Below are 12,535 nucleotides of genomic sequence, written 5' to 3' on the forward strand. Positions count from 1 at the left end.
ACAGTATTAATGTAAGCCTACTTGTGACACACATAAACTTTAAACTTACCTTTATCTTACCTTGTCAGTTCTCCCCTTGTACCTACGTAATTGGCTTTGCTTAAGTTTAAGATTCTTGTTTGTGTTCAGAGTATGTCGCTTTCAATTTTAACCTGGAATACGATGGTATTATAATCACTATTTCCCAATGGATCTTTTGCTGTGACATTAATTAACCTACACTAGGTCTAAGATAGCTTCATCCCTCGTTAGCTCCAAAAATGTATTTGTCCAAGAAACTCTCAAAAGCATTTCACAAACTCATCTTTGAGACCACCCTTGCCAATTTGATTGTCCTGGCCTATATGAAGAAGTCCCACAATTATTATGTCGCCATTGTTACAAGCTTCAGTGATTTCATGTTTAACGTTTTGCCCAGTGATGACTCTGGGGCCTATAAATTCCTTGCACCAATGTTTTTTTGACTCTTTCTGTTCCTAATTTCCATCCATACTGATTCTACTTCATGATTTCAGAGGCCAGATCCCTTCTCTTGTCATGTTTGCTATCAGAACTCCCCCTCTTTCTTTGCCATTTCATTTGTTTTTCCGAAATATCGTGTATAACCCATCCATGTCTCTTTGCCGCCTCTGTGCTCTCTCCACAACTTGCCTTTCCACCCAGCTTTGTATCATCAGCAAACTTCGATACGTAACTGTTTCTTTTTCATATTGAAACCTGTACCCTTCTTGGGCTGTTCCATGACTCACACATTTAAGTAGCTGTATCAGGATCCTATGACCCTGGGATGTAAGTAGTTTTCAGGTACAATGAATGGATGGTATGCCATTCAAGGACGTCCACCTGAGATTCGTCAGTTCCCCAGAATCCAACACGTCTTGCCAAATTGAGCTTCCACAACTCTGTGGGACAGAACATTCCTAAGACTCACTACCCTCTGAGTGAAATTCTCCTCCATCTCAGTCTTATATGGCCTGCCCCTTATTCTGAGATGGTGTTTCCTGGTTTTAGACTCTTCAGCTAAGGAAAATTCACAATGTCTGTTTGTAAGTGGTTTCAAGGGTTTATATATTTTTTATTAATATTTGAAAAGGGATGATTGACATTTTTAGCTTGTGATGAAATTACTTTTTCAACATGGGAGGAAGTTGTGAATCAATTGCTTTTATTTTACTTAAACAGACCACTATATACCACAGGGTTCATTGATGCCTATTGACCCACTATACACTACTAAGAACCAAAGTGCCATAGCTAGGCATAGGGCGCATGAAGGACCATGAGTGGGTATAAGGGCAGAGCTGGGCGTGAGAGGCCACAGCATGTGGATGAAAGGGCAGAGTTTGAGGTGGTTGATGAAGAGCCATGGGGATGGGTGGGAAAGGCAGAGCCTGGGGGCATGATGAGGACCTTTTGAATGTACCTGTTGAAAGATCCCCTCACGCAGACTAGGTTCCTGACTGCTCTGAGGGGCAGTGAACTACAACTTTAAAAAACAATATCTAGCTCAGCTGCATGAAAATTGCGGAGGAGTAGGAAATGCCTATCTTGGCAATGGAGCCTGCAAGGCCGGGAGTGCTGGATATGGACTTTAGACAGAAACAAGCCCATATCCTTTTACAGGCGAAGTTTACTGACAACTCAACAGGTTTGAAATTAATAACTGACCATAGCATCAACTGCCATTTGCAAAAGTGTTCCAAACATTTACCAAATTTTTTTGTCTCTTTCTCTCTCTCTCTCTCTCTCTCTGCTCTATCAATTCTCCATAAGGTCTCAAAAACTTCAATAAAATTGCTCTTTAATAAATTCCAGTGAATGAAAAAACACTATATACAATCCCTCTTTGTTCTACTAAATTTATACTGCTCTCCTTCTAAGGCTAATATGTACTTTCAACAGTATGGTGCCCAGAACTGAGTCACTAACAGATGTGGTTGGTTTAACCACTGCTTTGAAATGGAAATATAACTTCACCCCTTGTATTTGTGATGAAATCGGTGGTCGAAGGAAGTTCCAAGTTTCTCTGCATGCTACGGATGGAGAATGGCCACACATGTGCAGTTTGTTGATTTTTCACATCTTCAGGCCATTACATGACCCTGCACAGTTTTTTTTTTTATTGCTTCAGATTGGGAACTGGCCCTATGCTGGCACAGAATGAAAAGAAAGATTGAAAGAGGTTGGGTGACCTGAAGAGAATGCCATTCCAGAGAAAGTGACAAATGGAGCAGGATACTGGGAGGGATGGACAGGGAGATGGTCCCAAACTATGGAGGGAGACAAAGTGGTCCCACAAGATGGTCGAAGTTAAGGGACAATGACAGGAATCTGAATGGGGTCCTGTTGAGGAACAGAGCAGTTAGCTCGTAATTGAGAGAGAGCTGCAGTGAGCAAATTTGAAGCGAACTGGCTTGAGAGAAGCCAGAAGATCGGAGAGGACAGCTAAAGATTAGTGACCCCTTGCTGTAAGGGTAAAGGTCCCCTTTGGATCATTGGTGTTCTGCATTGCATAGCTGAATATATAAGTATGCCTGGAAGCTGAAGCTTGAATGTACGTTGAGATCTGGGGAAAGGAACATGGAGTTTGAAACCCTGAGGTGAATCCTTTTAAAAGTTTTTGAGTGGAACTGACATTTGAGAGTGAATTCCAAGGTGAGTTCTTGGGAGTGAGAAAATTGGAAGTCCTTCAGTGAGACTGGTTGGCTGGTGAGGTAACCAGTGTCTTGGGCTATTGAGAAGTTCTTGGAATCTGTTTTGGTGGCATCCGTCACTCATTTTGGAGTGTGGTGTGTCCAATTATGGTCCATCTATTCATTTACATGTACTGCATATTTGCTGTGAATATCTCAAAATGAGCGATAAATTGTTTTATTTGGGGGAATTTGTATATATTTGTAAAGATTTAGTGGATGAAGGAGTAGTGTGATTTGATTCACTTACTGATATCTGTATTGAAACCTTTCCAACTTTTTGTCGAGTGCAAATCTAGCTCATTTTTCTTGTTTAATAAATATTTTATTCCTTTGTGTTTAAAAATACACTAGCAGATTCCTGTAAATGTCTTCAGTAATTGCCTTCCGTGGTTTGCTTAAAAAAAAATAAGGTTGAGAACTATCAAATGAGCTTTCACTCCGGGATCTGACTTTTGCAGTATAATATCAGCTGGGATTGTAACAAAGTGGGGGCTCATCAGAGTTCGTAGTAAGGTGAGGTCTCTTGCAAGATTAAAAATTGTTGAAGTTCAGTGGAATCTGTGAATATGTGTATGTGGAGGTACTGTGCATAGGAATCTGATTTGCTGTGAAATATTTTATCAAAATAATTTTGACAGTTGCCAAGGCTTTTCTGAATGTAGAAGTTGCAACAGTAGATTATTTGAAGTTCTTGACTAAGGCTAAACTGTGAGTTAGCAGGTAAATCGCAGGATTTTGTTAGTATGACACGATTTAAAGTAATTGCCCATCAGGAGAGAAACCCTATGTTGGGGTGTCTCAGCTAGAGTTGGCTAAGAATCAGTTGCAAATGAAACAGCTTGAGCGAGTGACAGAGAGAGAATGTGGGTAAAACTTGAATTAGAAGCAGAAACAGCAAAATAAATGCAAGAACTTGAAATCCAGAGGTTGGCAAGTGAAGAAAGAGCATGAAAGAAATCAGATAACATGCCTTGGGGTAAAAGAAGAAATGATCGTTCAAATTTTGGAAGGTCGAATACAGATAGGAAATTATACAGTAAATGGCAGGACCCTTAAGAGTATTGATAGGCAGAGGGATCTGGGTGTACAGGTACACAGGTCACAAAGTGGCAATGCAGGTGGAGAAGGTAGTCAAGAAGGCATATGGTATGCTGGCCTTCAACGGCGGGGGCATTGAGTTTAAAAACTGGCAAGTCATGTTGCAGCTTTATAGAACCTTAGTTGGGCTGCACTTGGAATATAGTGTTCAATTCTGGTCGCCGCACTACCAGAAGGATGTGGAGGCTGTGAAGAGGGTACAAAGAAAGATTTACCAGGATGTTACCTGGTATGGGGGGGGGGGGGGGCATTAGCTATGAGGAGAGGTTGGAGAAACTTGGTTTGTTTTCACTGGAACGTTGGAGATTGAGGGGTGACCTGATTGAAATCTACAAGATTGAGGGGCATGGATAGAGTGGATAGTCAGAAGCTCTTTCCCAGGGTTGAAGAGTCCATTACTCGAGGGCATAGGTTTAGGGTGCGAGGGGCAAGGTTTAAAGGAGATGTATGAGGCAAGTTTTTTTTTTTACAGAGGGTGGTGGGTGCCTGGAACTCACTGCCGGGGGAGGCAGAGGAAGCAGATACGATAGTGACTTTTAAGGGGCGTCTTGATAAATACATGAATAGGATGGGAATGGAGGGATATGGTCCCCGGAAGGGTAGGGGGTTTTAGTTCAGTTGGGCAGCATGGTTGGTGCAGGCTTGGAGGACCGAAGGTCCTCTGACTAATTAGATTTAACCAAAAATCTTCTGTTAGTACGTAACTTAGCAGACTATAGCATTGAAAGAAATTTCACCTCATTTGAAAATGTAGCTGTGAAGTTGAATTAGTCAAAAGAAGCTTGGACCTTTAATGTTATGAAGTGGCCTGTCAGGTATAAAAGTACATGTGTACACTAGTTTGTCAGAAGAGCAGTCTGCAAACTATGAAGTGTTAAAAGCATCAATATTTGATGTTCAGAACTGATCCCTGAAGCCCATCAGCTAAAGGTTAGGACCATAAGAGATAAATCTAATCAGACCTTCACAGAATTTGGGAGAAAAAAAGAAATGCTCTTGGATCACTGACGTTAGATAAAAATGTTGTAAAGGTGAGGGGAAATCATGATTATGGAAAAATTAGGAAATAACATTCCAGTAACCAGTAAGAATTGGATGAGTGTCAAGCAAAAAAACTCCAAGAAATGGTGGTTTTAATGGATACCTAATGATAAATTACACAGGAAGTAGAGTGTGAGGAGATGGTCATAGGGAGGTTGAAAGGAAAATTGGAGAAATAGAAAATCTGGTGATGAACGATAAAATAGTTCTAGAGAATAGACAGATGGGCGCAAATGTGAGAAAGGAGCTTGGCTAGAATCTAAAAGGATACAAAGAAAATGATGTGCTTCCATTGTGATAAGATGGGACATAACAAAGCTAATTATCGGAAATTAAACGGGAACCCATTTGCAGCAGTAGGAACTCTAGGGGAATTCTCAGAAAAGATTCTACCAGAAAAGGAAATGAGTTTTGCAGCCATAGCAGTGGTAAAAGGTGAAACGTGTTCCCTCAGAGCCTACTAGAAAAGAGGATATAGCTCAAGATAGTCAAGAGAATTCTTCCTCAATTACTGCTAAAGAAAGTTTGGCTACGGGAGATTCTGCATATTTTATCTCTTGAGGAGAATTGTATCCTTACTACTCCAACAAAATAAGTAAGCAAATTAAAATTTTAAAATTATGGAACATAGAAAAATTACAGTGCGGAAAGAGACCATTCAGCCCATTGTTTCCACACCAGCCAAAAAAGAGCAAAAGAAACTAGCCACTTATTTTAAGCCAACTTTCCAGCACCTTGTTTGTAGCCTTGCAGGTTTCAACATTTTGGATGCAGACCCAGATACCTTTTAAATTAATTGGCCCCAACCACCAATTTAGGCAGTGAATTCCAGATGCCCATCGCTCCTTGGGTGAAAGTTTTTCCTCATGTCCCTTTAATCCTTCCACCAATCATCTTAAATCGATGCTCCCTGATAATTGACCCATCCGCTAGGAGAAACAAGTCTTTCCTGTGAAAAGAGTAACGAGGTTCTTAAACCTCTATGAAATCCAGAGAACATCTAAGAGGAAATATGTTATGAGGAGGAATCAATGTCTAGAGATACTGATAGTGCTTGCCAGTGTTGATGCACAAGCTACAGCAGTTAGAATCCAGGCAAGTGGACAGTTTTCAAGACACCATTCAAAACGTGCCCAGGAGTGGAATGATGTAGCTTGTGAATTAGTGAGAACCATAAAATTCCAGAGGTGGAAAGGATTGATGTTACTCAAAGGACTAAAAACCCATTGAAAATGGGATTGGGATTGATTGGGAGAAATCTGCATGATTGTAAAATGTTCAAATTTAAAACCGAGCAGGAATATGAAACCCTATTGTGTGAATGTAAAAAAGCATCTCCACATTCCTTGAAATAGCTAAAATATATTTTGGTCAAAGGGAGAATGAGTTGTTAATGCATAAATTTGCCATTTTCACCTGACGCAATAAGAATTTGCCACATTCTAGTTCAGAAATTGAGCTGGAGAATGGAATTACACCAACCATGATGAGAATGCAATGATGTGTAAATTCTTCCTGCTGAGCTTTTCTTAAGTCTTTGTAGTTATGCAATATGATGTGTGTAGTTGGGAAATGAGATTGGGTTCTTGTATAAAGGCCATAATGCCATTGTAAAGAAATCTTCACTGGAATGGAACTTTTTCTTTAAGGGGAGGGTGTGATAAACCCCAAGGAAAAAAAAATACTTAAATTGGTGATCGGAGGTTGAAAACCTCAGTTCCCAGCTGGCCTTGGGCAGGTGCAAGGCCCGTGTTTCTGCCCGTGCATCAGCTGAAGAATGGTACACATCTGCAGTTTGTTGATTTTTCACATCTTCAGGCTGCGACACTCTGCAATGTGCAGTTTTTTTTAATTGCTTCAGATTGGGAACTGGCCTTGCACCTGCCCAGAAACGAAAGTTGAAATGAAAGTATGAAACTGGAGGTCAGGCAACCTGAAGAGGAATACTATTTCAGAGGTGTCCCAAGAAGCGGGACATGACAGGGTGATTATTTGAAACCAAAAAGAAGGCCCTAAATCAGGAAGATGGATAGAAAGAGGTCACACAAGCCAGTCCAAGTTGAGGAACAGCAACAGGAATCTGAAATGTGCCTCATGTAAGGAGCAGAGTAGTTGGTCTGAGTTAGAAAGCTGCGGTGAGCAGACTTGAAGCAAAGTGGACTTGAGAGGAACCAGAAGGTCCGCAAGGACAGCTGAAGGTTGGTGACTCTGCTGTGAGCATAAGGGCAAAGGTACCCTTTGGAGCGGTGGTGTTCTGCTTGGAATTGCCGAATATTTGTTCAAGTGTGCTTAGAAGGTGAAGAGAGAATGGGAAAGGGAACATCAGAAGATGAGTTTGAAGTCCTAGAGGTGGATCCTTATTAAAGGCATCCAAGTGGAAGTGACATTTGGGAGAATATACCAAGGATGAGTCCATCAAGTGTGGAGATTGGAAGCCTTTGTGTGAGAGAGAGAGAGTTTCAGTGAGATTATTTGGTTCATGGTGTTAAGATGTCTGGGTGATTAAGAAATTCCTGGAATCCTGCTTTGGTGGCGTCTGTCACTTGTATGGAGCGTGGTGGGTCTGACCACATTTCACCTAATAATTTACGTGTATCATATAATTCACATTAAAGTATAATTAATCTGTAGGTACCTGTAAAATTATCGTTGGGGTGAAGGATGATTGATTTGACTCATTTACTGATGTTTGTATTGAACTCTTTCCAAGATTTTATTTAGCATATAGTTTTTTCTTATTTAATATTGTTTATTCGTTGTGTTAAAAGTACACAAGCAGACTCCTGGATGTGTTTAGTAACTGCCCTCCATGAAGGTTAGGATCTATGAAGCCAGGTTTCATTGTGGGAATTGACTTGACCAGTATTAACATTAGCTGGGATTGTAACATGTTCTTGTCCTATAGATATAAAAGTCGATATTTAATTTGCCATTTTGATTATTTTTGTACCTGCCCACGGTATGTTAATGATGAATAAACATGGACCCCAAAATCCTTTCACCATTCAAAAGGCACTCTGATCTATCTTTGAGTCTGAAGTAGGTGATCTCAAACTTGCTCATTTTAAAATCCACTTGCCACAATTGTGCCCGTTCACTTAATCTATTAATATTTTTATGTAATTTTATGCTCCATCTATCCTGCTCACAATACTGCTTATCTTTGGGACATCAGAAAACTTGCATACTAGCTCTTTACCCCATCATGTAAGTTAATAAATATAGTGAAATAGTTGAGGCCCCAACACAGACCCCTGTAGGATGCCACTAATCAAATCCTACCTGCTATCCCTACACTCCTGTCACACAGCCAATTTCCTAGCTTAGTAAATAATTTGTCTTCAATTCCATGAGCTTTAACTTGAGGTATCTATCTCTTATCAACTGCCTCTGCAAGTCCATTATAAATCCATTAATATTCTCCTGTCCACAATTTCAGTCACATCTCTAAAACATTCAATTAGGTTTGTCAGGCATGACCCACCCTTTACAAAACCACGCTGGCACTGTGATCAGTTGAAATTTTTCAAAATGTTCAGTTCCCTCATCCTTAATTATAGGTGTGGATAATTTCTCAACAACAAATGTTAAGTTTTGCTTTGCTAATCAAAACATATATATGCACACATTTATATGTTCAACAAGCAACTAGGTGAAGTTGTGTTGATATCTCATTCTATTGAAAGCAGTTTAGAAGTGTTCCAAGATGGGAATTATGACACTCTGGGCAGTCCTGCAGTTTACAGCTCTTTCTCCTCACCCCCGGTATTTTAAAGTATGGGTGCTTGTTTTATCCGCCTTGAAAGAAAAGGCTTCAGGGTTCTTTGGTTCACAGACAGCAATCAGTCAACTAAGATGGTTTAAGACCATAAGACCATAAGACATAGGAGCGGAAGTAAGGCCATTCGGCCCATCGAGTCCACTCCACCATTCAATCATGGTTGATTTCAACTCCATTTACCCGCTCTCTCCCCATAGCCCTTAATTCCTCGAGAAATCAAGAATTTATCAATTTCTGTCTTGAAGACGCTCAACGTCTCGGCCTCCACAGCCCTCTGTGGCAATGAATTCCACAGACCCACCACTCTCTGGCTGAAGAAATTTCTCCTCATCTCTGTTCTAAAGTGACTCCCTTTTATTCTAAGGCTGTGCCCCCGCGTCCTAGTCTCCCCTGTTAATGGAAACAACTTCCCTACGTCCATCCTATCTAAGCCGTTCATTATCTTGTAAGTTTCTATCAGATCTCCCCTCAACCTCCTAAACTCCAATGAATATAATCCCACGATCCTCAGACGTTCATCGTATGTCAGGCCTACCATTCCTGGGATCATCCGTGTGAATCTCCGCTGGACCCGCTCCAGTGCCAGTATGTCCTTCCTGAGGTGTGGGGCCCAAAATTGCTCACAGTATGTTGTGGTCTCTATCATTATGGCTACTCTGTCAAGTATAGTGTGGTCTCTATCATTATGGCTACTCTGTCAATCCGCGTTGTCTGCCCCTTTGTCAGTTGCCCTGTTTACCATATTTTTTTGTTTATTATAGATGTGTCCATCTCAACTATTGGCTAAAAGCAGCTCAACAGTATAATTGAGAGATGTCAGTAATTGTATAGCAATTGTTTGTTTAGGCTTGTGAATAAACTGAACATGATAGAACTAGAAATTATGTGAATGGGCATTAATCTTGTAATTTTCTTCTTTTCCCACATATCTGTAACCATTGTGTGATGTGGTTAGGTCTACGAAGGTTATGGACAGACTGAGTGCACAGCTGGATGTACCTTCACCACACCCGGAGACTGGACATCAGGTACTAAATGATGCCTCTATTGCTATTTCCAGGAAATGTGCACTATATATAAAGTATGCCCCAGGTTCTGTTATAATATGGTGTACTAGAGAGTTAATAGCAAAATGCCCTAACTCTTCAGTTCTGAACATTAGTTGCTATCCTTTGGGAAACATCAGCCAGATGATGTTTAGGGAAAAGGAAGAGCTTCTCTGGTTGACTTCAGAGCAGAATTAGCAGAGGTTTGAGAGCTACATGCTTACCTATCCTCTAACTCAGTCGAAGATTTTGGTGACATGGCGAGACCAAAGAAAGGCGAAATCATGAATATTACTTGTGAAGGAATTTGGATTTTATATTTGGAATTTTAAAAATTGTTAATCTCCCATAGCGTTGCACATATTGGGGAGGTAATTTTGACAGTGGACAATAATATGGAACTTTTATTAGTTTGGCCACCTAATTGAAATACAAATTGGGAGAGGTATTTAATGGCTGGACAAAGCATTATTGCATATCTTAAACTAATGGCCAATGTCAAAATTACTCCCACAATATTGAGACTGAGGCACATTTTAGATCAAGTAAGGATAGAAAACAAGAAGATAGTTGCACTAAGGAAGAATTTTGCAAATGATAGGGCGGAGGGGGATGGATGAGGTGGAGGAAGAAAGGACAAGAGGAGCTGGTAAAAGGTTGAGAGAGAAGGAAAAAACAGGAAAGAAGCCAGAGGAACAAGGATGAGAATAATGGATTGAGAACATGGGAAGAGATGGAGAAAGAAATGGGGGCATGAAACTATGGGAGAAATGGAGGAGGGCTGGAGGTGGGGAAGTGAGAGGAAATGTGGGATGAGAGCAGAGGAGGAATAACGAGATAATAGTAATGATAGTTATGGCAGGGGAGAGAAGGGTGGGGTTAAGGAGAGGGGGGAGAAGGATAAAGGAGAGATATAAGGGAAATGAAGGTTGAAAGAAGAGCTAAAAATGATGGGAAGGAAAGTGGTGAGAGAATTACAGGGAAGAGGTAAGGAGAAAAAGGAGACCGGAGGGAAGAGGAAGAAAGGCAAAGGGGTGGAATTTCCTGTACCCCATAGCATGTTTCACGGGCAGAGGAGGCTCACCATTGGCCAGCGGTGGGATTATCTGATCCCACCTCTGTCAACCAGGTTTCCCGTTCTTTGTACCCCGCCAAAATGGAAACCTCTGGCGTGGGTTTGCCATTGGTGGGACCAGAAGATCCCACGTGTGAGAATGGCTGGGCCAAACTGTTCAGGAAATGGGGACGGGACATGAGGGAAAAGGAGAGGGGGGAGAGAAGAGGGGCATAGAGAAAGATATGAATAGGCCAAAAGAGGGAGGGTGAAATAATAATTAGGATAAAAGAATAGAGTGGAATTGTGGTTAAAAAGAGAGATGAGAGGGGCCCAGTGAATGGAGGAGAGAGAGGAAAGCAGTGAACACAAGTGGTGGAGATGATGGAAGCGGAGGAGACTGGGGGAAGTGGAGATGGTGAAAGAGGAGGAAGGAAGCAGAAAAATTTCGGGAGATGAGAAGAGTAATGAAAGTAGATGGTGGACAAAGTCAAAGAACAAAGAAAATTTACACCACAGGAACAGGTTCTTTGGCCCTCCAAGCCTGCACCGACCATGCTGCCCGACTGAACTAAAAACCCCTACTCTTCTGGGGACCATATCCCTCCATTCCCATCCTATTCATGTATTTGTCAAGATGCCCCTTAAAAGTCACTATCGTACCTGCTTCCACTACCTCCCCCGCAGTAAGTTCCAGGCACCCACCACCCTCTGTATAAAAAAAATACTTGCCTTGTACATCTCAAGGAATAGAGGAAGAAAAGGAGGAATCACAGAATCACAGAACCCTACAGTGCAGAAAGAGGCCATTCGGCCCATCGAGTCTGCACCGACCACAATCCCACCCAGGCCCTACCCCCATATCCCTACATATTTTATCCACTAATCCCTCTAACCTACACATCTCAGGAAACTATGGGGCAATTTTAGCATGGCCAATCAACCTAACCCGCACATCTTTGGACTGTGGGAGGAAACCGGAGCACCCGGAGGAAACCCACGCAGACACAGGGCAAAGTAGTAGTAGAGTGGAAGAGGTGAAGAGTGGAATCATGAGCATGATGGTACCAGTAACTTGGATAAATGTGGATTCATTAAAGAAAGTCAGCACAAATTTGTTGTGGGCAAAAAGTATTTATTCTAACTTGAGTTTTGTATGAGGTAAATGTCATACTGTTGACGTGGTGCACATGGACTTCCAAATAGCATTTGTGCCATAGAATAGGCTTGTCAGAAAATGTAGGGCCCATGGAAGAAAATACAGTATGGAAATGAAATTGGCCGAGTGACAGGAAGCAGATAGTGGTGAATAGTTGACAGGACTGGATGAAAGTTAATAGTAGAGTTCCCTAGGAATTGGTATTGGGATCCCTGCTTTTCCTGATATGTATTGATAACCTAGACCTTGATGTAAAGAGCACAATTTCAAAATTTGCAGATGATACAAAGCTTAAATTGTGAACCATTTGTAGAACAAAGAACATAGCTTGGTGGAATCGGCAGATAAGTGGCAGGTGAAACTTAAAGCAGAAGTGTGAAGAGATTCATTTTGGTGGATAAACGAGAAGAGGCAACAATTCTAAATGAATGAAGGAGCAGAGAAAGGGCCCTAGGGCATATATGTGTACAAATAATTGAAGGTGGTGGGACATGTTGAGAAAGTGGTTAATGAAACAGGATCCTGAGTTTTATAAATAGGGGTCTAGAGTACAAAATCAAGAAGTTTTGATAAACCTGTGCAAAACACTAGCTCAACCTCAGTTGGGTAATTGTGACAAGTTCAGGGCATCACACTTGAAGGATATTGTAGAATGTTGTG

General features: G+C 41.3%; 1 protein-coding gene across 3 annotated transcripts in view; it reads left to right on the forward strand.

Annotated features, from left to right (window-relative positions):
• Positions 1-12,535, forward strand: part of acsl6 (acyl-CoA synthetase long chain family member 6) — a 102,865-nt gene that overhangs the window by 67,416 nt on the left and 22,914 nt on the right. For all 3 annotated transcript variants that reach the window (XM_078230809.1, XM_078230811.1, XM_078230812.1), the window contains one exon: positions 9,572-9,644. In XM_078230809.1, coding sequence (XP_078086935.1) covers positions 9,572-9,644 — 73 coding nt within the window. The remainder of the gene's footprint in view (positions 1-9,571; positions 9,645-12,535) is intronic.

The sequence above is a fragment of the Mustelus asterias genome, chromosome 16 (assembly GCF_964213995.1).
Source record: "Mustelus asterias chromosome 16, sMusAst1.hap1.1, whole genome shotgun sequence".
Classification (NCBI taxonomy): Eukaryota; Metazoa; Chordata; class Chondrichthyes; order Carcharhiniformes; family Triakidae; genus Mustelus; species Mustelus asterias.